Source organism: Chiloscyllium plagiosum, unplaced genomic scaffold (genome assembly GCF_037043375.1).
Source record: "Chiloscyllium plagiosum isolate Xiang-an unplaced genomic scaffold, Cpla_swu_hap1 HiC_scaffold_26, whole genome shotgun sequence".
NCBI classification, from domain to species: domain Eukaryota; kingdom Metazoa; phylum Chordata; class Chondrichthyes; order Orectolobiformes; family Hemiscylliidae; genus Chiloscyllium; species Chiloscyllium plagiosum.
Window position 1 is genome coordinate 38,592,612 of NW_028270164.1, and position 23,334 is coordinate 38,615,945.

Sequence of the window (23,334 nt, forward strand, 5' to 3'; positions counted from 1 at the left end):
TTCTACAGAAACATGTTTCCAGTTCAGTGAGAAAAGAACCATTGTGAAAGCTGGCCCTAGGATGAGGTGGTACAAGTGGATCATTTACCAACAGATAAATGATTACTATCTCATAAAAGGTCTGTTTTGGTTAAGGTAAGGGACCAAGAGCAATCCAATCTAAGAATAATGAACTGGGAGAAAATTCCAGCTTTGGTTTTCCCAGATTTCAGCCACATTCTCAAACAGACTCGCTACCACAGCCACATCTCCTTCCTCAGCACCTGCCTTCAGCCAGATTCAAAGATTGGCAGGAAAAGTAGTGATTGAGTAAGGTTACCTTTAAAGAACAGACTATTCAGGCATGGGCGAGGTATACTCCCACAAAGGGAAACATAAAGCAAACAAATTCAGAGATCCCCAGAAGACAACAGCGAGATAGCTGAAGTCGAGAATGTGTGCATTTGTCAAATGCTGGGTGGATAACACAACTAAGAATTCTGCTTAATAGAGAAGGTTCAAAGGGCAAGTGAGAAACAAATTAGTAGAAAGTACAAAAAGAAATCAGCAGCTAACATGAAAAGGAATTCCAAATCTTCCACAGCCGTAACAAGAGGAAAAGATTGTAAAAGGATCAACGGTTTTACTGCTCCTCGGATGCTGCCGGAACTGCTGTGCTTTTCCAGCACCACTCTAATCTAGATAAAGAATCAACGGGCCTGATTAGGGACCAAAACAGTTTTACATGTGGATGGGTGGGGACATTGCTGAGATACTAAATAATACTTCTGTCTTTACCAAGGAACAAGCGACCCAGATCAAGGTAAAAGGCTCGGTAATTCAGCCATTTGAAGCATTTAAAATGGCTAAGGAAATTGTAAAGGATAGATTGTCAACACTTAAAAGCTGAGAAGGCATCAGAAACAGATAAATTGTATAGCAAAATTCTGAGGGAAGTGAGAGAAAATAAATTGCAGAAGCATTGTTCAGAATTTTCAAACTTTCCTTAGAGGTGATGTCAGAAGACTGAGGAATTGCAAATGTTTACATCCTTTTTCAAAAAAATGGCGTAAACATAAGCTAAGCAACTAAGGGACTTCAGTGGTGTTACACTTCTAGAAACAATAATGCATGACAAAATTAATATTTACTTTCCAAGGAAAGCCAGCATAGATTCATTCTGCAAAAATTGTATATAAATAACTTGCTTCAATTTTTGATTAGCTAACAGAGCATTGATGGGAGTATTGCTCTTAATATTGTGCATGGATCTATAAAAGACATTTGGAAGTTCTGCCCTGTTAGCAAAGTTACAGCTTATAAGAGGGATAGTAGTACATGGATATGAAATTAACTGAGTGAAAGCAAACAGATGGATGAAAGGTTTGTAGTGAAGTTCCCCAGAAGTCAATGCTGGGCCCTTTACTCTTCCTGATGCATAGTAACGCCAGACCTTAGTGCATAGGGTACAATTTCAAAATATGCAGCTAATACAAAACGCAGAACCATTGTCAATGGTGAGAAAGGAAGAATAAAAGTATAGAAAAGTTGTTTGAATGGGTGGACAAATGGCAGATGAAATTCTATGCAAAGTGGTGTGAAGTGATTCATTTCGGTAGGAGGAACACCAAGCAATAAAAACATAAAACAATGAGTACAATTCTACAGGGGGCACAGGAACAAAGGAACTTGTGTGTACATGTGCATAAATATTGAAGGTGGAAGAACACGTTGAGAAAAGATTCATAAGAATGGTTCTAAGGCTGAACTCAGTTATGATGATAGACAGGAGGAGTTGCAAATTTTCCTTAGTAAGCAGAAGGTTTAGAAGACATTTGATATAGGTATTCAAAATAAAGGGTATGGAAAGAGTCATGGGGATAAACTATTCCTGGCAAAAGCATCAAGAACAAAAGAATATAAACTCAAGATTGGAGTGTTGATAAGAGACATTTTCACGAGTATTTAAAATCTAGAATGCATTGCCTGAAAATCCGAACAAAGCAGTTTCAATCAAAGCATTCAAAAACTGGATTGGATTGTAATCTGGAAAGGAACATACAAGGTTACAGGGAGTGAAGTGTCATTGGGATTAACTGAACTGCTTATTCAGAGAGCTGGTGCAAACATCACAGGCCAGACAGCCACCTCCTGTACTGTAATTAGGTTAGATAGATTACCTGCAAGTATGGAAACAGGCCCTTTGGCCCAGAAAGTCCACACTGACCCTCTGAAGAGTAACCCACCCAGAACCATTCCCATACCCTACATTTACCCCTGACTAATGCACCTGACAGTATGAGCAATTTAGCATGGCCAATTCACCTCGCCTGCACATCTTTGAATTGTGGGAGGAAACTGGAGCACCCAGAGGAAATCCACACAGACACAGAGAGAATGTGCAAACTCCACACAGACAGTAAGTAGCCTCAGGTGGGAATCAGACCCGGGTCTCTGGCTCTGTGAGGCAGCAGTGCTAACCACTGAGCCACCGTGCCGACCACTGTACACAGCCAAGATCCAAGTGCAAAAATTTAGATATTTACAAGTTATTCAAACAATGAAAACCAGTTTATTAAAAACAACTGACCACTTTATTTACAGCCTCCATGTCAGAAAAATTCTCCACAAGAATTCTACAGGCTTCTTCTTTGCACCAGTGAGCAGCAGCATGCAGTGGTGTCCACCCATCATTGTCCTTGACATTTACGTCGTATCCAGCTTGAATTAGCAGCCTAGAAAACAAGCACCAGATAATCATTAAGGCACAGAAGGAGGTCATCTAGTCTGTTGAGTCCATGCCAGCCCTCTGTACAACAACACAATCAGACCCATTCTCCTACTCTTCGATGCCGTGTGAGTTTATTTCTAAGTACTCATCATTTTTTCCCCTGAATCACTATCTCCACTTGCAAGAACATCTGAGGCAGTTGGTTGCATGCCATAATAGCTCAGTGCATAAGTATGGTCCTCACACTGCCCCACACAGAGCTCTAAAATCAATACCCCATATTTCTTGCATATTCAATTAACAGGAGCAGCTTTTTTTGTCCATGTTATCTAAACCTCTTAAAATCTTATACATCTCTATTAAATTTTGCCTCAATCTGCTTCACTCAAAGCAGAATCCAAGCTTTTCTAATGATATTTTACGATTAAGGATGAGTTGCAGATTATCCTCCATGATCTCATTGAATGATAGAGCCAATGACCAAAATGGCAGAGTGTGGTGCTGGAAAATCACAGCAGGTCAAGCAGCATCCAATGATTTGGAGAACCGACGTTTCAGGCATAAGCCCTTCATCAGGAATGCTCTGGGGCTATGCGCTCAGATCCCGCCACAAGGAGGTCTTTAAATTCTATTAAAATCTAGACTGTTACTTTTTGTAGTGATGATCACGAAACCGTCCTCAATGGTTGTAAAAATCATTCTAGCACCACACTCTTAACCCTGATCTTCAGCATCTGCAGTCATCAATTCCCCCCAATGACCAAAATGGCCAGCTTGTGCTCCTATGCCTTATTGTCATATGATTTAAGCAAGTGGTGTAATTGAAAATGTTTAAATAATAAATATTGTAATCATATCTTTGAAACAATACTGTACTTGTAGAAAGTACAGAACTCATTTTGCATTTGCTTCTTCAAGAAGAATAAACATTATACACTAAGTTCAGCAATTAATTAACTTGCAAAAAGGAGAAAAGTCACTTGGTTAATCTTTGTTTCTTTACTGAGAACATTGCACCAAAACCATGTATGGGGAAGAGTAAGAAAGTTTGTGGGCATGGAACTGTAATTTGCATCTGAACTGGAACTAGAGAAAGATCAAATAAAAGCTGGTTGTTAACTACTTAGCCTTGATGGAAGATATACATGCTTATGTATAAGGAATGAATTCAGCTATGATGAGCTATAGCCTGACAAAACTCAGTACTAATAGATGAATAACAAAAAAGAGATAGTAGAGGATGACTAATGCTGACACCCACACCCAACAAAAATATAGTGTATTCAGGACAAAACAAATTTGTCACAGAAGACACGAACAGCCTAAAAGATTCTTTATTCCACTGTATCATTTCACTAAAGAATTGTCATATGGATTTGGCCAGGAAACAGCCAAAGCTCTCTCTTATTTCATTTAACATCCGTAAGCTATTTTCTCACTGACGCAATGGCCAGCATGTCATGATACTTGATCATCTCACAAACACTTACTTTAAAACCTCCAAGTAGCCTTTTGCAGCAGCCACGTGTAGAGCTGTGCCACCTGATTTGGTGTTTCTTACATCTTCAATTCTGCCACTGTTCACCCACTGTCGGGCATCCTGGAGCATTCGGTGTTCCTCCTCTTTCCTTGCAGCCTCAACATCAATTCCTAAGCCAGAAGCAAAGCATAAGTGAAGCAAGCTACTTTAGCTATCTTTTCAAATATATTGTGTGTCTGGACACAGAAAATTAGACACATTGTAACACTTATCTCAATTATAAACCTGATACAAGACCCATAATTCAGTTTAATCAGTTATGTTTGTACCCTTCTTCCTAGTCAATAGTTTAATGCAATACTTTCTATTTTGCACAATATTCTTCTTTCACGCAATGTGCACATTGCTAATTTGTTCACAACTCCTATTGTCATCTTAAATGGAATGGCTTGCTAGGCCATTCCAGACAGCAATTAAGAGACAAGCACATTATCGTGCATCTGTGATCACATGTAAACCAGACCAAGAAAAGATGACAGATTGAAGGACCTAACAGACCAGACAGATTTTTTACAACAATTAAGGACGGTTTCATGGTCATTACTACCAAAAGAATTAGCAGTTTAAGCTCTCCATTTTGACTGAATTTGAAGTCCTCCTTGTGGTGGGATCTGAACCCATATCCACAGAGCATTCTCCCATTGGCATGACCACAATGCTTCCATCCACCCAATGTGTTGCAAATGTACCACAGAACAAACAGCTTCTTGTCCTACCTTTGCAAATACACTTGACTATCAGAAACACAAGTAAATAACTGAATCAAAACCACTTTTATTCCTGATTTTCAGTTGGCGACGAGTTTAAGATTATTCAGTGAATACACATAATTGTAAATAACACAGTCTTTTAATTGTTTCTGAAGGAACTTGAATGCTAATATTAACTAACTTGGTCTTTCCTCTCAGATGATGGTAGTGCCACCAGTTTTTAGTCTTTTATAAAAGGAACACTTGGCTCATGCACATTACTAACACACAACAATACATGCTTTGTTACAACTTCTTGTATCAAAGATCCTCCCTCAAGTTCACGGTTACTTGAGTGTACTATTTGATACCTCATCAGAACAGCGAAAGACTCAATGGAGAAAATAACTAGCAGGCTCATATATCATTCCTTATAATGCAAGTTTACAAATTTAATTCATTGCAAACATATTTTTTATTGATGATACCAATTATGATTTATAAACAGCTACAATTGTAAGTTTAAATCTTCTAGTACTGAACTGGCCAAAACAATGGCAGCAATGTATTATGTATGGCAACATAGAAACTGCTGCCTCAACCTACTTGGTGCTGGCATTCACATGCTCTAACTCAATTTTTTTCCATTTTCTTTTCCGCAGACTAAATTCTGCAGTTCATTTAATAGATACCTATACCTCAAATAGTTTTAAGTTTTAGCATATTTTTTGAAATTAATGCCTCTTAACTTATTTCAAATAAGGAAATAATTTTATAAAAATAGCCAAATAATTAATACAAGAAGTTATAAATAATTTCAAAATAATTTTATTTTCTTCTCCTCCTACACAGCTAACAAAAGGCCCCAAAATTAGCAGTTCATCCACCCGTGTAAATAATAGTGTCAATTAAGCTTGCTGAAATATCAACTGACTGCAGTTTTATGCTGCTCACACTGCAATAGGGTTTGAGTTTTTAAAATGGCAAGAAGAAATGGGGTATTGTCTTTGGAGGTTTTCCTGTACCCATCAGTCTGCATGCAAAATAGTAGCTCTTCTTTCCTATGCTCCTACCCACCACAGCATCCCCATTTTTATCATGGGCAACATGCTCTCTGACAATCCCGATATACTTGTGTCTGGGATTCCATCAGGCCTCCTCTGTAGGCTTTCCTGCAGTCTCAGGAACTTTGGCAATGTCAAGTAGTTGGAGATGCTAGCCAATGGGGTTGGACCTGCTGCCTCAAGGGGTAGAAATTCCACAATGCATTAATTTAGCAAACCTGTATTTTAGGGCAGTGGGCAGACTTGCGTGCACCTGTCCGCTGGCTGCCCCCACTAAGTTTGTTAAATTCCCTCACTTTTAGAGGAAGTTAGACTAAGTCGCATATAGAGCTTGAAGGTGATCAAGTGCCTGGAATGCACTGCCAAAGGAGGTGGCAGAAGCAGATACAATACCAACATTTAAGAGGCATTTTAACTGATACAAGAACAGGTAGAGGATAAAGGGATACAAACCACATAGTTTAGAAAGGCATCATGTGTCAGCATAGGCTTGCTGGGCTGAAGGGCCTATTCCTTTGCTGTACGGCTCATTGTTCTTTGAGTTAGGTCATGGATCAATAATGAAGGTCAGAACAGATTCAAAGAGCTAAATAGCCTACTCATGTTCCTGCATTCATTTGTGCTTTGTTGCAGGTCATGTGGTCAAACAGCATTTTTACACTAATATGAATGGGACTGTGGATGATGAGAACAATTCATATGTCAGATGATCCTAAGTTTCTACACATATGTTTATGATACGTGTTCTGGCCACGTTTGCCATTGAATGCAGTTCTGCCAACTGTCTTGCTTAAATAAAGGAAAAAAGAAAATAAAAAAGTGGGTGGCACAGTGGTTAGTACTGCTGCCTCACAGCGCCAGAGACCTGGGTTCAATTCCCGCCTCAGGCAACTGTCTGTGTGGAGTTTGCACATTCTCTCAGTGTCTGCGTGGGTTTCCTCCGGGTGCTCCGGTTTCCTCTCAGTCCAAAAATGTGCAGGTCAGGTGAATTGGCCATGCTAAATTGCCTGTAGTGTTAGGTGAAGGGGTAAATGTAAAGGAATGGGTCTGGCTGGGTTGCTCTTCGGAAGGTCGGTATGGACATCTTGAGCCGAAAGGCCTGTTTCCACTCTAAGTAATCTAATGATACCCACCTTTACCTTAGCGTCACTTTTCTCAACTTCGCCACTACCTTTAAATTGTCAGGTTGCTTGTCCAATATCCAGAATTGTGTGCATAGATATTTATTGGGAAGACTGGAGTCATGGAGATCAGTTCCCACCTCAAGCTCTGATCACTTTCTGCCAATTCCATCCCTATCCTGGACAACTGCTTCAGGCAGAACAAAACTATTTGCAACTTTTGTATCAGATTTGACCCAGCAATGAGTTTTCAATCACATATCCATGGCATCAAAAAAAATTACCACTTTCTACTTCTTCAACATTACCACTTGCTGCCCACCTCATTTATTCTGCTGCTGAGACTCTCACCTTTGCCTGATACCTTTTTTTTAGATTCGATTAGATTAGATTACTTACAGTGTGGAAACAGGCCCTTCGGCCCAACAAGTCCACACCACCCCGCCGAAGCGCAACCCACCCATACTCCTACATTTACCCCTTACCTAACACTACGGACAATTTAGCACGGCCAATTCACCTGACCTGCACATCTTTGAACTGTGGGAGGAAACCGGAGCACCCGGAGGAAACCCACGCAGACACGGGGAGAACGTGCAAACTCCACACAGTCAGTCGCCTGAGGCGGGAATTGAACCCGAGTCTCTAGCGCTGTGAGGCAGCAATGCTAACCACTGTGCCGCCCACCTTCATGCCTGAATTAAATGCTGCCAATGATCATGGTCATGTTATTTTATTTCTCCAAATCAATCTGTTTACTATGTGAAATGTGTCTTCCTGCCCTAAGAATGATTGCCCCTAATTAAATAATTCCAACAGAACATTTTTATTTTAAGTTTCAAAATGAGAAAGGTTATTTATGATACCACACTTGCTTGAGGTTCAAAAACATGACAGTGCATTCATTCTCACACACTATCACTCCCATAAACGAATAAAAACAAAAACAATATTATTACAATTTAAAATTATCTTAATTCCTCTTTTACAACAGGTCTATGGTTACTAAGACGAGTTAATGTTTTTAGTTGAAATAAAGATTTTGGAAGCAGTAGTTTCTCAGTAAGCTGTGAGCATTCATATAACTGAATTTCCCAAAGAATAATTCTAGGCCAGCCTGAAGTTGAAACATGTTGGACAGCCTTTCTTCCATTTTCAAAGCATTGCTCTTTATTACCTTGGTTGTTGTGTTTACTTACAGCTAGTTTGATTTTATTTTCTGATGGACTCTGATGGAAACCAATGTTTGTAAGCAGATGCTGCCACTCAAAAGCTGATAGGAAACAGAGCTATGATCATCAGGTTACATGCACAAGTTCAAAGTCCTTTGTTAAAAATGAGAAGTGATATGTTGATTACGATCCTGTGTCATCGAAGAAGCACAGAGTTAATGCTGAAAGACACCATTATGACCACTCTGTACTGGTTCTCCAAATGAGCAACTCAGTTTTTACTCTCCCACCTTTAAGCTGATCCAAACTTCCACGCATGATGATTAGCATCAACATGCCGATCACAGCAATGATTTTGGGTTCCAGAAGTTATTTCCTGTACAGCAGGAAAGAAAATTGGTGTGAACACTGTCCCATAACCCTGCATCATTCCCCTTTCCCAATGGTGTGGAGGTGCCGGTGTTGGACTAGGGTATACAAAGTTAAAAATCGCACAACACCAGGTTCTTATCCAACAGGTTTATTTGCAAGTACAAGCATTTGGAGTGCTACCTGACGAATCAGCAGCAATCCGAAAGCTTGTATTTCCAAATAAACCTGTTGGACAAGAACCTAGTGAGATTTTTAAACTTTATCCTTTCCCAATAATAGCCCAATTTCCTGCCAAACTTGCTTCCACTACAAAATCAAGCAGCACTCTCTAGACCTTAACTGCTCACAGCACAAAATACTTCCTTGCTTCTTTTACCAATTACTTTAAACCTTGTGCATTCTCCTTCAGATTTCTTTTATAAGAGAATAGTTACTCCTTATCCACTCTGTCCAGACAATGTTCCATCTAAGCTGCACACCTTCAAGGTTATTCCTAAGTTCTACGTGGTCAACCAGTGTGTCATGCATTGAATGCAGCTTCAGAAGTTGTTACTGCACAAGGTCTTTGGAGGTCTGTGCAGCGAAGAAGAATCTTAATAATTTTGAATACTCCCATCAGATCTCAATCTTCTCTTTTCAAAGAGAAATAATCCTATCTGCTGCAATCTGTCTTCATAACTGAAATTCCTCATTCCTAGAGCAATGCTTATGAACCATTTCCACAATTTTCCCAATACCTTCACATTTTCCAAAATACAATGCTCAGAAATGGATGGTAATACTCTGACTTAGGTCCAAGCTGTGACTTATGTTTATGTCATTTCGCATTTCGTAATTTTCTTCCAGTCTAGGTTGGATGAAAGGCAGGTTGATGGGGTTCTTTTCACATATGTCTAAGATGTAATGAGCTTCAATTTTACCTTCATTGTTGATGCTCCATCATGAAATGATGAAGTGTGAGAATTCATCAACTGGTTCTGAATGCCCATAGAAAGTTATTGCTGGAGACTCCGTTTAATCTGTCTCAGAATGTCAAAAGTCACACTATTTGAGGAAGAAGTGATTTTAGTAGACTGTTTGTGTTAACATTTTCATGTATTCTGAAATTTCATAATGTATTATAACATGCCATTATTCTATGACTCTTGATCAGCCTTCCACATTTATTCACTGTAGTGCTGAGTTCACTGAACACATTGCTGCACATCTCCCAATGCATATCAAATATCAATCAGGCCCACAATTCCTGGTCTATAATGAATCCTGGTTAGACAGTACAATTTCAAAATTTTCAAAATCCTTGCTTTCAAATCTTCCCATTGTCTCACCCCCCCCTCTCTAATTTCATCCAGTTCTGCAATATGCAAAGATATCCCCTAGGCTAGGCTCCAAGCGCTGGAGTGTCTTCCTCTACTTTTTGATGTTGCTTTTCTCCTTAAAAGACACTCCTTAAAACTTACTTCTGACTAAACTTGGATTATCTTCACAAATATCTCATGAAGCATCTCATGTTTTATTTTATACTGCTTCAGTGAAACTTTTCAGGTTATTTTATTCTGTTAAAGGTATAAAATAAACAAAGATGCCGTGGAGAATAAATTAAAGATAGTTAGAAAGTTAAAACACAGCATGGAAGATAAGAATGGAGTAAAACAGGTGTGGTGTAAACTGTGGTTTTAGATACATTCATAGTGGCCTCATTTTACATGTAAACTTTTGAACAATAAAGTTACAGACAATGTGAAGTGGGTAACCAGAAAACTTAAAATATAGCTAAAGTAGGAAACCTGGAAATCTTTGAACATTCTGCACATACATATTCCTGGATCTTCATCTTTACCCATTTCTGAAGTTATTGCTTTCTGAGGGGAAATTATGAAATTCAACAAATGAAGACAAGGTTTCTCAAAGACAAATTAAACTGCTTTCATGCTAATTTTCACAAATATTAATCCAATGTTATCTTTGACTGCAACAAAACCAAAGTTTCATTCTATACAAGTACCTCAAGAGGGCATACTTGCACTGTTTAAAGGAGGAACCCAAATGATTTTTTAGAGGCAGGAATTTTCTGAAACACAGTTTTGAATTATGGATACAATGAATAAATTGAAGTAACCTGTTCTCTAATTATACTTAATCAGTTTGATGAAATACTCTGGAATATGCAAAATCAAAATGTCAGATTCAGCATTTTCTTTAGTTATGATTAGTTGTTATAAAATTAATATACATAATGTGTAATATAATACTTTAATTCCCTAGTGTTCACTCCACTGCATAATGCTGAAGCAACAAAACAGTTTGAAAAACCATTTCACGCACTGGATGAGAAGGGTAGTTAGGTACACCTAAAATCTTATCAAAACATTTTTTAAAATTGTATAGTCATTAGCCAAGATTATATAATAGCTCAACAACACAAGCATATTCCACGCATACACACTCCAAGGTGGGATGATCAAAAGCCATGCAGCCATATGTATGGCCAAGAGTGGTGACAATGTGTTGCTCCAGGGCTGGAAGCATGAGATGGTGAAACAGTGTTGTCAGGTATCAGTCAAAAGCTCACGGGAACGTAAGTAACCACGCCAGAACTTGGAACCAGGTCACATTATTTGCATGTCATGTTATCGTTTACTTAACACAGCAGAGCAGTTATACGACAGTCATTTGGTAGTTGGAATAATGCAGGGAAAAAAAGACATGTTGCCAAAGCATTTTGTCATGTACTTATCAAAAAAATTACAAGATTGCCAAATTTTAAATCATTATGTCAAGTTATAAGGCAACAGAAAAGGATATGAGCGGCACGGTGGCACAGTGGCTAGCACTGCTGCCTCACAGCGCCAGAGACCCGGGTTTAATTCCCACCTCAGGCGACTCTCTGTGTGGAGTTTGCACATTCTCCCCCGTGACAGCGTGGGTTTCCTCCAGGTGCTCCAGTTTCCTCCCACAATCCAAAAACGTGGTTAGGTGGATTGGACATGCTAAATTGCCCAAAGTGTTAGGTGATGGGGTAAATGTAGGGGAATGGGTCTGGGTGGGTCGCGCTTCGGGGGGTCGGTGTGGACTTGTTGGGCCGAAGGGCCTGTTTAGATTACTGTAAGTAATCTAATTATCCATTGTATTGATTGCTTGTTTCTGAAAGGTCAAGAATTTATCATGGGCACTATCAACTCCGCAAGCTCCATGGTAATTGAGAAAATATAGAAGACTTGAAAATATTTAATTTGCTTGCACAGAATGAATCCTTACATATGTCTGGGGTTTTTAGCATTGGTAAGCCATCTCAAATGCTCAATTGATCATCTTAAATACGTTGTTCGTGTAATTATTAGCCTACTAATGGAATCAAATTTGACTCTAGACAGTTTGTTATGGCTTTTGCAAATGCAGGCTGGTCGAATAGTATGTCTATTATGAATACTTAAATGAATACATTTAATCAGCAGATGTACCAATTGTCTTAAACTACTAGCTATTGCTTAGCTAAGGCAATAATATTTTCAAAAAGAAATTCTCACTTCTGAATCCAGTTCAGAATTTGGCAATATCAGTCATTACAAAGAAGCCTAAGCAAGCTGACGTTCAACAATTTCAATACAACTGCAAATGGCCATTTGTTGGCAACACCTGGGCATCATGCAGTGCTGTTTTATGATTGAGCCAAGAGTTCAAAAATCTTGGCGTTAGACATAAAACATGAATCTTTTCTTCATTTTATTTCCTTTAATAGTCAATAGACTCAATAACAAGCAACTAAATTTTAAGTTGAAGGGCAGAAGATTTATGGGGATTTGAGGAAAAGGTTTTTGATGCAGAGGGCAAAAGTCTAGAATGCATCACCTGGAAGGAAGAAAACCTCAACACTTAAAATGTGCTTGGATGAATATGTAGAATGACATATAATTCAAGGATATGGGTCAGGTGCTGCAAAGTGGGACTAATGTAAATTTAGAGGTAATTTAGTCAATGCACACTCGACGGGCCGAAACACATCTTCTATACTTATGATTCTATGAGAAGGCAGTAGCAAGGAAACACAAAATTAATATTAGAACTGCATTCAACAATGTTGTACAGGTCACAGTTACACAGCATGAGTAAGTTTCTGGTTCAAATGAACCCATGTCTGTGTTCTTGCTGTACACATACATCCTACCAATCCACCTGAATGCTCTATTGTGGAGATTTCCAGAGGGAAAGAGAAAACATTGAAAGAGATTTGCTAAATTCTGTGTACAGAATAATCACAGGATAATCACCTTAGAAAAACAAAGATATTGGGGAAGTTTGAAAGAGATCTGACTGAGGTCAGATGCAGGATTTCTTTCTCTCAGAAAAGTAGATTATTCAGAGCAGAGAAAGGAATAAGTTATCTTCGTGACAGGGATATTAATGAAAATTTGTAGACCAGGACTGTTTGGTTGCAACTCGACAGATTATTAAACGACTGGAAAAAGTTTAGGATCTCAGTATACAAATATTTCAGGGAAAAGGTCCCTGGAGGACTGTAACTGAGGTTTAATAATAAATCAGTCAAGTCAAACAAACAAACCTGATAAGGAAGGAATTCTCTGAATTTATTTTCAAAAACTGAAAATGACAATGTTGGTAAATAGGTGGGCATTTTGCTTTGCCATACTTTTTGAAATGTGACATTTGTAGATGAATTGCTGTCTTTTATTTTAGTTAGCTTTCTTTTGTATCACAAACTTTTGTTTTATTGGTAAAACCAAATCTACAGCCAGGTGTGCTTATCCAGCAAGACACATTTTATTCTGAGATTTGATATAACCAGTAGTAACATCAGCTGGAATCATAACTTTTAAATCAACAACACTGACCATAAATTGTGCAGAGGAGTTGAAATCTACTGCGAAAACTTTGAAAGGTAGAAGTAACATTAAAATGATGTAAAAGCATGTAGTAGAGTACTGTGCATAGTTCTGGTCATGTCTTACAACTTTGAATACAATGTCAGGAAAAATTCAATATTACTTTTTCTTGTTTTTATTGCTAGGCACAAGGCCAAAATATAGGTAACCAAAACATATAGCAGGTTCTTTCATATGAGTACAATCTGCATGCTAATTTCAGTTCCAGGTCAGTTGGCCTTGAGTAGCCACTGAGCAGACTTTGTATTTTACAGTTCAAAAAAGTGCCAGAGGTCAGTTAAAAATCATGTTGCAGCATGCGCTAAACATCAATAAAACAGACAGCTAACAGAAATTTATTACCAGAGGTCTGCATTTAACCAATAGATATCAAATTTGGGTCATTTGCTACAGCTAATAGATTAGGCACAATTTCAGTGGAAAGGCAAGAAAGAGTTCCTGGTTTGCTTTGATCAGTCCTTAGAAAAATCCTTCTGGACAGCCATGTAGATTTTAATGAAGGATCCACATTTGACTATATAACATAAGGAAAAGAGCACTGAAGAGAGCACATACCTCTGCCATCTTGTACTAATTCAACATTAACCTCAACTTGATGTTCTAACTACAAAGCTGAAAAAAGACAAATCTTCTTTACTAAGAGAATGCATCTCACTGAGAAATCTTTGGGCCAATATAAATGCAGTAACCTGCTCTAAAACTACAGGTGTTCAAACAAGCAAAGACTTGACCATACCCAACCCGTGCCTGAAAAACTCAATAGTATCCAACATCTGTTTCTGCAATTAGAGAATATTTGTGACATAATCCTGAATTTGCAAAGAATTCCACTGACAACCAATTTAGTAGCGCCAGTCAGGCTTGCAGCATAATGCATTTGCATATACTGGAAGCTACACATCTTCAAACACATGACAGATGCAATACGGATGTGTAATACACTTGTTTGAAGTCAACAAACTAGATACAGCTATTCACTAACAAATTTCTAAGGGTAATGCTGTGATCAATTAAAGCCAACCTGTCCAATTTAAAAATTTAAACAAGCCTAACAGTTAACTGTCAATCACTGTTAAATTGATGTATTCTCCATGGCAAAGCCTCTAACATAGTTCATTTCTCAACCTAACAGCACTTTCTTCTCATGCAACAGGATGTTCATTTTCCCTTGAATTGGTATTCTTATGAATTGTTCTGATGAGAACAAGATAAAAAGCTTTGCCAAAATGTCTATTTTCAAGCAATACATGAAGAATACTTAGCTGCGATGTCCCTTGTAGCAATAACATTTCACTCGTACACTGACAGTTAATGATTAGACACAAGGTCCTGTTCACATATCACATTAATGCCTGCTGTTAAACAAATATTTTCAATTTGAAGTTCTTAACCTTTTCTTCAGATTCATACACTGCCTATTCTTGAAATCGCACACCCATGTACACCTCCTCAAACAGAACCATTAGCTGCATCCCTAATTCTGACCTTAGCATATCTCCTACTTAATCATGCCACCATTCATTGGCATGCCTTATCCACTATGTAACTAAGCTCTGGGATTCCCTCTCTTCAACCTTCCTGAGAATCTTCTTCAAACTCCAGCTTTATGAAAAGCTTTAGTCATGTGCCCTTATGTGGTTTGATACAAAATTTTACTTACCGTTGTATGGAACAATGTAAAAAAAACAAGGTAGCCAAGAGGTTAGAGATGGCTGCACTGGAAGTCAACAAAATCCAAAAGAAAAGTCTGGGGTCAGTCCTATCTGCTTCGTAAGTGTGTCATCACATTTCCAAATTGGTGGACTGAAATATTTCACTCAACTCTGAGTAGGTGTGAACTTGCAATCTAGTACTGCACAATACAAAGTATTAATAGTCTCAGGCACAGTATAATGCATCCTTACAAGATCTAACTACGTATACGATGGACATGGATTTGGAAATCAACATATTCAAAGATTAAATAAAAAATAAAAGAACTATGGATTCTGTAAATCAGAAACAAAAACAAATTACTTGAAAAGCTCAGGTCTGGTAACTCTGATTTCTCTCCACAGATACTGCCAGACCTGCTGAGCTTTTCCAGCAATTTCTATTTTTGTAACGTATTCAAAGATTTTGGGAGGATAAGCATAGGGAGCAACGATCAGCAACGAGGAGGCTAATAACTTTGATTTTGAAAGAAAGGGAAAAGGATTGGGAATGAACCAGTGATATCAGTATACAGCTCAAGAAAGGATATTTGGTGTTTAAAAATATTGTGGGAATGGGGTCAAGCAAGCAGATAAGATGAGCCTTGGGAATAGAAGAGAATCTAAGTAAGTAGGTTCAGGGCTAGGGTACAAGCAGAGACCTAATTGGCTGTAAATACACCAGGGTTGCTGAACAAATGGTCTCAAATTTCTTTAGTCACTAAAATTTAAGAGTTTTTAAAACTAAAAAGTTCCTTAAAAACTCAAGTCACAAGTCCTCACTACTATACACTTCAGAATGATACAACTTCTTCGATTTAGAGTGAAACAAGCCTACTGTAGCCCAAACAATTTAGAACAAACTCCTAGCATCATCTATTACTACGAAGAGATGAAAAATCTGCAGTGCCTAAGTTCAAAAATTCATAAATTGTGCAGTCATTCCTCAGCACTCTGCCTTTTAGCCCTGGTCATCAACCAAAGAAGCAGAACTTGAAGCAAACAGAAATGGTCAGTCACATGAGCACAAAAAACATCCAGGTAGTTCTTCTATAATACTATGGTTACACTCTTGTGCAAATCCGCAACATAGAAAAATCGCACTTTAGAAACATTGCGTAAAGTGTTGGCGATGTAATCATGTTAAAGCCAACACGTTTTAAAAGTTCGTGCTTTAGAAAGTGTCCCCAATTTGTCAATCGCGTTAGTGAATTTGCACTAATGAAATGTGCATTATAGCAGTAAGAGCTGTACATAAGCGGAGAAAGAATCCATAGACCAAGAACGAGTTTCACAATGAGTAGTGTTAGAGCTTTAAAAGATTTCCATTTGAAATAACACTCTCATTTTCATATACACATCTTAATGTGATCCTACTTCAAGAGCATTTTGCTGCTGTCACCTCAGCCCCTATGCAGTAAGACTGGAAGAAATGTCATTCTATTATTGTCACTGCACTTATGATAACAGTATCCTTTTCATCGGGGAGCTACCTTGTTGAGGACTGACAGTAGCAGATTAGCAACTGCAGTATAGAAAGCAAAGTGCATTTTGGTGGTGGCGATGACAGCAGGGATCACAGAAACACAGGTAACAACGGCTGTAATCAGAACACCTGTGATTGGAGATTCCAGATGGACAACGATAGGAAGGTCAAATGAAACTCAATGTCAAAGATAATTGTACAGGTCTAAAAGGACTAAAGGACTAAAAATCAATAACTTGAAAAGGGATTTACTCAGCTTATGTTATTAGAGTCTGAATCAGCTATTGAACTTGTTTATTTAAAAGTTTCAAATGAATGCACAGGGAACTGTGAATTGATTGCCCTATTGCTATTGAAGAGTCTAAAAACCATACATGCAAATTGATTGCTTAACAAAAACAACATCCTTCAAAGAATTCTTTAAAGATTTCTAACATTGCCAGAATGATTTAGAAAGAATAATTAGGTTCACCTAAATTTCAATCACCCTGGGAATGGTTCAGTGGTTAAATCAAACAAGGATAAACATATTTTCAATAGGGAACACACTCCAAAAATGGAAACAACCCCAATAACTTTTCTTAGTTTGTAAAACAATAAAAAAAGAGTTACTGAATGGTAGAAGACGACTTGACTACATGTATATACTTAAAAAAGAAATTTGGCTTCAATCAGGTTATTTAAATCCAGCAAATAAATGTTTAGGGCTATTTGAGAGATGGCACAAGATTATCTGACCATCAGAACAGAGAATGGATAAATTACTTTTTGATATTTTTGAAAACTGACTAGCTTGGGCAGGAGGTAATGGTGAAATTAAAAACTACCTCTCTAAGATTTTGTGAAAGTCAGTAATGCGTGCAGTTCTGGTCTCCTTCCTATCGGAAAGACGTTGTGAAACTTGAAAGGCTTCAGAAAAGGTTTACAAGAATGTTGCCAGGGTTGGAGGATCTAAGCTACAGGGAGAAGCTGAACAGGCTGGGGCTGTTTTCCCTGGAGCGTTGGAGGCTGAGGGGTGACCTTATAGAGGTTTACAAAATTATGAGGGGCATGGATAGGATAAATAGGCAAAGTCTTTTCCCTGGGTTCGTGGAGTCCAGAACTAGAGGGCATAGGTTTAGGGTGAGAAGGGAAAGATATAAAAGAGACCTAAGGGGCAACATTTTCACACAGAGGGTGGTACGTGTATGGAATGAGCTGCCAAAGGACGTGGTGGAGGCTGGTACAATTGCAACATTTGAGAGGTATTTGGATGGGTATATGAATAGGAAGGATTTGGAGGGATATGGGCCAGGTGCTGGCAGGTGGGACTAGATTGGGTTAGGATGTCTGGTCAGCGTGGACGGGTTGGACCGAAGGGTCTGTTTCCATGCTGTGCATCTCTATGACTCTATGACCACACAACAATTTGTTTACATTACTTTTGTACAACACTCTTAATTCTCACATGAGCTGTAGACATCTCTGGCTAGGCTGCTATTCATTGTCCATCATTAGTTGCCCTGAAGATGGTGGTAAACCAACTTCATGCAAATTAATGATGCCCTCCATAAAACTCTGTGCAGGGTGGAAAATGCAAAGGACCCTGAGCAAACACTAATGCGCACATGGGTTCACAGTTCACTCCATCATTTACAGCCATACTACATTACAAAAAAAACACATCTATCTAAAGAAAAATAGCCCCATCACTTCACAGCATCTTTGTGAAACAAGAGAACAGAATCAAGAGTGTGGTGCTGGAAAAGCACAGCAAGTCAGGCAGCATCCGAGGAGCAGGAGAATCAACGTTTCAGGCAAAAACCCTTCAAAAGGAATGAGGTTTGTGGGTGGGAGCTGAGTGATAAATGGGAGAGGGGTAGAGTTGGGGGAAGGTAGCTGGGAAAGCGATAGTGGATGAAGGTGAGGAAGAAAGTGATAGGTCAGAGGGGGCAGTGATGGATGGGTCCAGAGGTCATTGCCAAGTTGGAGGCTTGGGACTGGGATAAGGTGGAGGGTGGGGATGAGGAAGTAGTTGAAATTCACATTTACCCCGTGTAGTTGCAGGGTCCCAAGGCAGAATATGAGGAGTTCCTCCTCTAGGCATCGGGTGGTAATGGTTTGGCGGTGGAGGTGAAGTGTTCAGCCACAAGTTGGTGGGGTTGGTGGGTGCGGGTATCCCAGAGATGTTCTCTGAAATGATCTGCAAGTAGGTGTCCTGTCTCCCCGATGTAGAGGGGACCACACCAGGTGCAGTAGATGCAGATGACGTCACTGCTAGAGGTGCAGGTAAATTTCTGATGAATGTGGAATGTTCCCTTGGGGCCTTGGATGGAGGTGAAGGGAGTGGTGTGGGCGCAGGTTTTGCACTTCCTGCGGTGGCAGGGAAAGGGGCCAGGAGTGGAGTGTAGGCTGGTGGGGGGGTGTGGACCTGACGAGGGAGTCACGGAGGGAATGGTCTTTTCAGAATACTTATAGGGTTGGGGAGGGAAATATATCTCTGGTGGTGGGGTTCGATTGGAGGTAGCGGAAGTGGCGAAAGATGATGCGCTGTATGCAGAGGTTGGTGGGGTGGAAGGGGAGGGCCAGGGGACTCTGTCCTTGTTACATTGGCAGGGGTGGGGTTCAAGGGCGGTAGTGCGTGAAGTGCAGGAGATGCATTGGAGGGCATTGTCAACCACATGGGAAGGAAAGCTGCGATAGTGGAAGAAAGAAGCCACCTCGGAGTTTGAGGTGAATTGGTCATCCTGGGAACAGATGCAGCAGAGGCTGAGGAATTGGGAATAAGGGATGCCGTTTTTACACGAGGTAGGGTGGGAGGAGGTGTAGTCTGGGTAGCTGTGGAAGTCGGTGGGCTTATAGTATATGTCTGTGGTTAGTCGGTCACCAGAGACGGTGATGGAGGGATCCAGGAAGGGAAGGGAGATTGCCGAGACGGTCCAGGTGAATTTGACGTTGGGGTGGAAGGTGTTGGTAAAGTTGATGAACTGTTCAACCTCCTCATGGGAGCACGAGGCGGCACTGATACAGTCACCGATGTAGAACAGACGAACCATGGAGAGGTTTTGGAGTTAGGAATGATGGTTAAGTGGAGAAACAGAGTAGTGAGGAAAGTATATTAATGTTGGGAGTGAGAATGTTGCAAATAATATGATCATCTCGTAGATCCCAAGATTCAAGAGAAACCCATTTGAAAACCTATGGTTTACGAGATATTTTGGATGAATGAAAATGTATCTGGCATGTTGAAATTGACACTGCACTGATAACTCAACAGCAAATCAGATGGAATGCTACTGAATGGAACCTTTATACGCGTGCCCATAACCATATTCTGTTAACCTGAATTTAGTAATAATCTATACAGATGAAAAATATAATCTATAATCGGATCAATAAAACATTTTACGACTAACATACAATAACCATGTTTCAGCAATAACCACACATCTGAAACATTCTAACTTACAAAACTAGACCATTTAACCTCAGCCATTTCAGTCACTCGCCTGAGTTCAGAATTGAGTTCAATTGCAGCAAAAATGTAACGTTCGAAAATCTCATACTAGACCTTGCTTATTAATTTCATCTTGTAAAAGGTCTTTCATTGCTGATTCCTCTGCAATATCTGATGGGATTTCTCCTTCACTGTTAACAGCAGCAACATTGGCTCCATTATTTATTAAATACCTATACAAAGACAAAAAAATCATTAAGTTTCAAATGTACATTAACTAGGAAGCGCAATGCAAACAAGCTCAAAATCACACATGATGGAGCATAGAATGTATACTGCAACTTTCAAAGTAAAGACATCGTAAAGACATCTTTCTATCTTTTTTTCCATTTTGGACTGAAGACCAAAACAGGAAAAGTGCTACTTTAAACCTAGAACTGTTGGAAGAATCATTGCACTTTTAAACACAAGTCACTGGAACTCATTGTGGGTTATATTTACATTGTCATTTTTCTTAAAAGATGGGAAAAGATGTCTAAGACACCATGGCACAGCGGATACGTGCACAGCAAGCTTCTCATAGACACTGTTGATTTGTTTGTGCAATTAGGACCCAGTTGTGGAGGGCAGGAGTCATCAGCAGTACAACCCTCCGAGTGGCTCCTGGGCAGATGAACAGAGAGGGTGTGAACAGTACAGACAGAAGCCTCCAACAGACTCAATCCTTCATGTCATACAAAAGTCTTCCAGCTTTATGAGAGACTACTGAAACACAATAGTGCCAGACTGGGCTATTAAACTATCTAGAAATACAATACCACAACTAAGATGATTTAAATCAAGTGTATAAATTCTGTCGTATTTAGAAATATTTTGCCGGCAATATAAAGGTGTACATATTATGAAACACTACTTTGAATCAAATCACAAGTCATGACATTTAAAACATTTGCTCTCACGGGAAACCTATGCACAAGAGTTGCATCTCATATTAAGCTGACATAAAGGTGCATTTTCCACTTCTTTGAATCTTGAATACATTGATTCAGAACACACTTTACAGAACAAATACTGAGAAACACTGTATTGATATTAAACTAATGGAGAGAAATCGTCAATTCTGTATTTTGGTCTGACATTTGTATATGCCATTTAAAATAACTTACTTCATTACATGAGCCAGACCACATGCCAACAATAAATTCAGTAAAAGTGCAAAAAAGGTGAGACATAAATAATCATCATAACATGCTACTACCAGAAGGGCACTCATAACTGTTTAATATTTTATGATAAGCTTGACATTCTACGGATTGCATTATTATGTCCACACTGCTCTCTTCCAGAATTCATGAGCAGCACTTTTATTTTGTCCTGTACATGAACTTGGAAATGTGAAAGCTTCTAATTACAATTACAGATTTGGTCCAACATCAGTGCCAGCAATCCTAGCTTCATGGTGCTACTTTTGTAAGCAGCTTTAAATTTTTTTTTTAAAAAAAGCACGGATTTCCTTCAGATTTTAGCTTTTGTGGAAACCAAAAGTACGAGACAAAAATGGGTAAGACAAAGACGCTGTGCAATTAGAAAGTCATTTAAAATGAGGTTTCTTTTCCTGCTTAAAGAAACATTTAGAAGCACTAATTGTCCTCTTTCATCCTTATTTCTACAGAATCTTGGAACTATATGAAGGTTACAAAGAACAAATCCTTATTATTTGTTAGGTCATTGAATTAATTTTTACTCTTAATCCAGCATATCAAAGAGCCAAAAACTTCTGCTGAGATTAGGCCAAGTCTGTAATCACCCAAATATCTTCAAATGCACAGCAGGGTCCCAATCACATTAGTTTCTTATGTAGCACACCAAGGATACTGAAGGAAGAGTGTACAAATTGCAAAGGCAATGTCATAATCTTTCAGTCTTACTTCCAATTCAAGGGAGGTGCCAGAAGACAGGAGAATTGTAAACATCATGCCATTGCTCAAAAAACGTTTAAGGATGAGCCCAGCAATTTCAAGCCAGTCAGTTAAACCTGAATAGTGGGGAAACTTGAGAAATAATAATGTGGGATAGAATTAGGAAACACATGGAAAAGCTAAGTTGGTCAATAAGAGTCAGCACGTATTTAGAGTCAGAGAGATGTACAGCATGGAAACAGACCCTTCGGTCCAACTCACCCATGCCGACCAGATATCCCAAACCAATCTAGTCCCACCTGCTAGCATCCCTCCAAACCCTTTCTATTCATATGTCCATCCAGATGCCTTTTAAATGTTGCAATTTTACTAGCCTCCACCACTTCTCCTGGCAGCTCATTCCATACACACACCACGCTCTGTGTGAAAATGTTGCCCCTTAGGTCTCTTTTATATCTTTCCTCTCTCACCCTAAACCTATGCCCTCCAGTTCTGCACTCCCCAACCCCAGAGAAAAGGCTTTGTCTATTTACCCTATCCATGCCCCTCATGATATTATAAACCTCAATAAGGTCACCCCTCAGCCTCCGACGCTCCAGGGAAGACAGCGCCAGCGTATTCAACCTTCCCCTAGAACTCAAATCCTCCAACCTGGCAACATGCTTGTAAATCTTTTCTGAACCCTTTCAAGTTTCACAACATCTTTCGGATAGGAAGGAGACCAGAATTGCATGCAATATTCCAACAGTGGCCTAACCAATGTCCTGTACAGCCGTAACATGACCTCCCAACTCCAGTACTCAATACTCTGACCAATAAAGGAAAGCATACCAAAAGCCTTCTTCGCTATTCTATTTAATTTTCAAGGAGCTGTGAATTCGAAAGGGGTAATTGTGTTTAACTACCTTGCAGTTTTCTGAAAAGATAACAGAATGCGCTTTTTTTTTAAAAGATTAGATTACTTACATTGTGGAAACAGGCCCTTCTGCCCAACAAGTCCACACGGACCCTCCGAAGAGCAACCCACCCAGACCCATTCCCCTACATTTACCCTTCACCTAACACTACAGGGAACTTAGCATGGCCAATTCACCTAACCTGCATATTTTTGGACTGTGGGAGGAAACCGGAGCACCCGGAGGAAACCCACGCAGACAGTTGCCTGAGGCGGGAACTGAACCCAGGTTACTGGCGCTGTGAGGCAGCAGTGCTAACCACTGTGCCACGGATTGA

The 23,334-nt window shown here is 39.4% G+C and overlaps 1 protein-coding gene across 5 annotated transcripts in view; it reads right to left on the bottom strand.

The window, feature by feature from the left end:
- LOC122563241 (protein phosphatase 1 regulatory subunit 12B-like) overlaps positions 1–23,334 on the bottom strand; it is a 288,710-nt gene that overhangs the window by 165,682 nt on the left and 99,694 nt on the right. For all 5 annotated transcript variants that reach the window (XM_087973634.1, XM_043716857.2, XM_087973633.1 and 2 more), the window contains 3 exons: positions 20,297–20,415; positions 4,201–4,360; positions 2,570–2,714 (listed from right to left, as the gene is read on the bottom strand). In XM_087973634.1, the coding sequence (XP_087829760.1) occupies positions 2,570–2,714; positions 4,201–4,360; positions 20,297–20,415 (424 nt within the window). The remainder of the gene's footprint in view (positions 1–2,569; positions 2,715–4,200; positions 4,361–20,296; positions 20,416–23,334) is intronic.